General features: G+C 60.0%; 1 protein-coding gene across 1 annotated transcript; it reads right to left on the reverse strand.

The window, feature by feature from the left end:
- Nucleotides 1–1,494: 1,494 nt before the first annotated feature.
- Nucleotides 1,495–4,692, reverse strand: LOC131827331 (intestinal-type alkaline phosphatase-like). Its single transcript, XM_059167709.1, has 11 exons — nt 4,510–4,692; nt 4,311–4,427; nt 4,096–4,211; nt 3,731–3,905; nt 3,480–3,652; nt 3,097–3,231; nt 2,939–3,011; nt 2,670–2,804; nt 2,392–2,583; nt 2,071–2,193; nt 1,495–1,926 (listed from the first exon to the last, which is right to left on the reverse strand). The coding sequence occupies exons 1-11, from the start codon at nt 4,583–4,585 to the stop codon at nt 1,625–1,627; spliced, it is 1,617 nt and encodes a 538-aa protein (XP_059023692.1). The 5' UTR covers nt 4,586–4,692; the 3' UTR covers nt 1,495–1,624.
- Nucleotides 4,693–5,514: the final 822 nt, after the last annotated feature.

Genomic DNA, 5,514 nt, shown 5'->3' on the forward strand with positions numbered 1-5,514 from the left:
TCACCACGTTGGATGCCCGAAACTAATACAATATTGTATGTCAATTATTCTTCAATTTTTAAAAAGATCTTAGTAAATAAGAAAGCATACTCAATCACATTGATATTTCTAGCGAGAGCAAAATGTTTTTTTGCACCTTTGCAAATGTATAAATAAATTTGTAATTTTGTAAAATTTATTTAAAAATACAGGTAATTTCACTTTCATAAATTCTTTTCAATGTTCCACTAGGGTGGGTTAGATACTCTACAAGTACATCTATATTGGAGTGGGTGCTCCCGAATATTTTTGGACAGAGGTCAGAAGTGTTTGGAGTCTGCACCTCTCCTCTGGTTTTCCAGCTCCCACCTCTACCTCCTTCCCGCAAACAAAAACAAAACAAAATGAAACAAAACTCTTATCCCTAAAATAATCAGTGATATTTTCCAAGAGTCAGGTCATGTTATGCCCCTGCTCAAAGACCTCCAGTCACATACCACACTTTGGATAAAGTTCAAAATCCTCACCCACCTGTTCCTATCCTTTCTTATGTCTCAGGTTTTACCCCCTCCCCTACCCCACCCTAACTCTCTGATCCAGCTATAGGCCTGGACTAGCACTTGCCGATTGCTGCTCAGGGCCTTTGCAAGGCTGTTCCTCCTACATGACTCAAGCCCTCACTTCCTTGTCTTCACTTCACTGCCTGCACCTCAGGCAGCCCCTCCCTGACCTCCTGATCTGAATTATCCACCCCATCCTCTCAGTCACAGACATCCTTCTGTGCTCCCACATGCTAATGATTTTTCTTTCTAGAATGTATCACTACTGGCATTACACTGCACAATGGTTTATTTGATTATTGCTTTGTCTCTCTCAGTAGAATAGAGGCATGGGGAGGAGAGGGAATCTCCTCTCCTCACAGACCTGTGCCCAGCATCTAGATGGTCTCCTAGAAGGTACAAGGGTTGCTCCAGGACTGCCTGCTCTGCCTGCTCCTTGGGTCTCTCAGCCTGGAATGGGCATTGGGGCATGAACATCAGCAGCTAAGTGACTTGGGACAAGTCTCTCCATTCTGTGTCAGCGTCTCCTCTCTGTGTAATAGTACTGGGCCCCAGGAGTGGCCATGGTGCATGGTACTGCAACCCGGCCCCAGCAGTCTCCTCGGCCACCTTGCAGGGTCCTTTGCGGGGTGAGAGGAAGCCACCGTTTTCCGGGCACCCGGACATGCCCGAGTCCTCGTCCCCAAGGTGCTGTGAAGACCGAGGCCTAGAAACGTGTGTGCTGCGGGGTCCGGTCGAGTCGTGGCCCTGAGGGGGACACCTCTGGCATGGTGCCCGCCTGGTGTTCGGGCAGGGCAACCTGCCGGGCAGAGTCTGGTGGTCAGAGCACCCCCGTCCTTACCCTGGCGTTGACTTTGGGGGATCGAGAACAGCCCACGGGGGGCCCGTGGGTGCCCCGGAAATCCGCCATTGCAGCCCACTGGGGGTGGGGCGGCCCGCACCCGAGTGAAAGTCTGGGGGCGGGGCCCGCGCTGCGAGGGAAGGGCCTCCGGGGGCTGGGCCTAGGGCTGGAGGAGGGGCCGGGGTCTGGGGGAAGGGGATAGAGGGGGCGGGTGGGAGGGGGCGGGACCCGGGGGCTCGGGGGATTAGGGCGTGGCACCTGCCAGCAGCCCCAGCAGCAGCGCCCCCGCCAGCAGCGGCAGCGACAGAGGCGCACCGGCCGGGCCGGGGGGCGCGGCGTCGTTGGGGGAGGCCGAGGGCGGCAGGCCGCAGTCGGTGTAGGGCTCGAGGCAGGCGGCGAAGGCCATGACGTGCGCCACGAAGCTCTGCTCCTGCACGCCGTGCACCAGGTGCGCCTGCGGGCCGCGCGCGAACACCGCCACGTCTTCGCCGCCGTGAGTCTCGGAGGCAAGGGGCGCCACGGCCTGCTGCTTGTAAGTGGGGTCCCCTGGCCGGAGAGTGGGGCTTCAGGGCAGGCAGGGCGGGCGGCCTCCCTCTCCCGCGAGCTACCCACCATGCCGGCCTCCTGCCCCCCCTCCCCGCCCCCCCCTCCCCGCCCCTAAGGACCGCCCCGCCTCCCCGCGGCGCTCACTGCTCTGGCTGTCCTTGACGTTGGGCCGGGGGGTCCCCGTGAGCGCGTATAGGCCGCCCGGGCCGTTGCCGTAAAGGATGGAGGTGTAGGTCTTGTTGTCTAGGGCTATGCTGGGGGCCAGCCCTGCAGGGGGGAAGGGACCTGCTGAGCACCCCCACCGCAGTGAGGGCCCCCTGCGTGCCCAGCCCAGTCCTCACAAGGCCCCGATGAGACGGTGGCTACTACTCCATTTGACAGGTGAGGAAACTGCTACTCAGAGCCATTTCTGCCATATAATCTGGGAAACAGCTCTGGCTACCGCAAATGGAGCGCCCTGCCTACCGAAAATGGAGCTCCCCCGCAGTGTGTAGCCACCAAAAGAGAAGACGTGAGAGTGGTCAGCGGTGACAAGGGTCAGGGTGTCCTGCTCGCTTGTGATCTGGCTGGCCTTGTCGATGGCGGAATCAAACATGACCGCCTCTGTCAGTGCCAGATAAGCCGTGCCGTCATGATGACCGTGGTCGATGCGGCCTCCTGCAAGCAGGGCACATGGAAGGCGGACAGTCCCCAGCTGCCCTGACCAGTCCCACTCCTCTGATCTGCAAGGGGCTGCTGCTCACCCTCCACGAAGAGGTAGAAGCCACGGGGGTTCCTGCTTAGCAGGCGCACTGCCACCTCTGTCATCTCCATCAGGGACGGGTCCTGGGTTGTGTTTCGGTAGATATCATACTTTGTGTCTCCCGGCTCGAAGAGGCCTGTGGGAAGGGGGGCCAGTGGTGACTGGCTGGGGAGTGGGGAGAGTCCATGACCTGAACATCTGCGTTATCTTTGGCTTTCTGGGGACCAGGGAGGCAAGGGTGGGGAAAGTGGGGGTATCTGGGGTCATTACCCATGAGGTGTGTTACAGAGGGGTCCTGGGATGCCTCCATGAGCGCCGAGCGATTCCACACATACCGGGCACCCTGGGAGGGGCAGAACTGAGACTCAGTCCATAGCCCTCTGATCCTTGTCCCTGCTGTACCCCTTGCACCTCCAGGCCCCCATCACCTGGTACTTGGCCAGCCACTCCTGCACCAAGTTCCGCCCATCCAACCTGACTCCGTTCTGTCTGGTGTCACTTGGATACTCAGGGTCTGGAGTCCCCTTGGGGAACATGTACTTTCGGCCTCCACCCAGGATCACCTGTGGCCAAAGGATTGGGCAGGTGGGATTGGGCCCTGGCTGGCCCTTTGCTCCCTTCTCTGACAGCCCCTAGTGCCCCGACCAGGTCTGTGGGTATGGCCTAGGCCCAGCTGTACTTTCTCCACCACCCCCCCCCCCTTCCCCAAGCCCCTGGAGACCCTGCCAGGCCCCAGAGCTCAGGCTGTCAGTGACTGGGACTGTGGTCCCTATGGGCACCTCGCCTCCCACCCTTGCCCTTCATGTCCCACATCAATGTCCACATTGGAGATGAGCTGCTGGGCGATGTCCTGGCATCCCTCCTCCAGCGCCTTGGTGGGCATGTCGCTGTCTGAGTACCAGTTGCGGTTCACTACATGGGCGTATGTGCCAGCTGGGGAGGCGTGCTGCACTCTCGTGGTGGTCACCACCCCGACTGACTTCCCTGTGGGGGGCAGAGGTCAGCATGAGTCCCTGAGGTCTCTGATCCTGCCTCTGCCCATGAAGCTGGCCCCAAGCCCACCTGCTTTCTTGGCCCGCTTCATTACGGAAGTGACTTCATTGCCCCTCGTTGTCTTGCACTGGTTCAAGCGGGCGGCTGCACTCACACCAATGGTCTGGTAGTTGGCCTTGACCCCGCACAGGTAGGCTGTGGCTGTGCCTGCACTGTCTGGCACCTGTCTGTCCACGTTGTACGTCTGGGGACAGAGATGCCCTCAGGTTCTGACACCGACAGATGCCCAAGATCCTACCCAGGCCCCAGGGCCCACCCTCGCTGCCCTAGTGCCCCCAAATTCAGTCTCCAGATCTCCTGGGGCCTCCCCTCCTGCCACTTTCCCCACCCCCGCCCCTCTAGTGGCGGGCATCCTGAGGCCACCCAGCCCTTACCTTGGATAGAGCCAGGTACGGAAAGTGGTCCATGGCCAGGGGTGTCTCAGGTCCCAGTTTGCCATTTATTTGCCCCTTTAGGATCCGAGTGGCTGTCACTGTGGGCACTCCCATCCCTAAAGGAGCACACCTTGTCAGGGTTGGTTTGTGGCCACTGGCAGGTTGGGGTGCCAGGGCTACAGGGGCCACAGGCATGGCCAGCCTTGTGCACTCACCATCCCCCAAGAAGAGAATGAGGTTCTTAGCAGCTGTCTGGATGGGCTGCAGCTTCTTCGCAGTGTCCAGGGCCTGCGCCGCCTGGCGGTTCCAGAAGGCTGGGTCCTCCTCCTCCACTGACCAAGGGGAGAGGGGAGGCCAGGTCAGTCCTGGGGGAGGACTCTATGTGTGGGGGGAAGCTGGGAGGTGCTTCCTTACCTGGGAAGGCGCCAAGGGCCAGCCGTGGCCTCAGGCCCAGCAGCAGCAGCAGCAGCAGCACCCAGACCCCCTGCATGCCTGTGGGGTGGCGGGAGGGCGGCTTAGCTAGGACTCTGGGCAGGCTGGAACCCCAGGAGGGCCAGAACTTGGGTTCAAGCTGCAGTACAAGCCACCTGGGCTTTAGTCTGGGCAGGACTTTGTCCCTGGCTGTAAAAGGCTCCATGTCCCTCCCATTGCCCCAGGTGGCCACCCTGGCCCAGCCCCGCAGGTGATGTGAAGTCCCGCTGCCAGGAGGGAAGTGGCAGGGTGTGGCCAAGCAAGCCCAGGGGCATGGGGCCTCGAGAAGGCAGATCTGTCCAGCACAGCAGAATCCTAGCTGTCACCCCAAGGTTGGAGGGGCATTTGGGGCACATCCCCTTTTGGGGGAGGAGCGTTTGCCGTGTCCATCCCAACCCTTTGCTCACATAGTCTTGTGGGAGAACCGTCACTCCTACCTTTGCCTCATGTGTTCAGTCTTCGAAAGTCCGCTTTGGGCAGGCTCCATGTGGGCGCTGAGGGAGCCTGAGCCAGGGGCCTGGGTCTGGCTTCCCAATGCTGCGAGACCCCGAGACATGGGAAAAGAGGCAATGTGGGATGGCCGGGCTTCTGACCAGCCTTGGCGGGGGCAGGTGGGGAGGATGTTGGGCTCAGAGCACACCTGGAGTCTGGACCTAGACTTCCTGGGCTGGGAAAAGGCTGGGACTTTTGTGGTGACAGAGCAGATCCCTGCCTGTGTGTCCAGTTACTGGAGCCAGGCCGGCCTCGTAAGGGCGCATGTGCATGCACGCACGTGCGTGTGTGTGTGTGTGGGGGGGTGGGTGGCAGGCAGGGGTGGGGCCCAGCAAACTGAGGTTGATCTCTCCTCCCTTGGACAGGCAGTTGGAACCCAGGGGTGAGTCTTTTCTCTCCAGGGCCCACACATACCCACAGGTGTAGCTTCTGTTAGGGAGTTAAGAGGTTTCAGTA

The sequence above is a fragment of the Mustela lutreola genome, chromosome 3 (genome assembly GCF_030435805.1).
Source record: "Mustela lutreola isolate mMusLut2 chromosome 3, mMusLut2.pri, whole genome shotgun sequence".
Lineage (NCBI taxonomy): Eukaryota > Metazoa > Chordata > Mammalia > Carnivora > Mustelidae > Mustela > Mustela lutreola.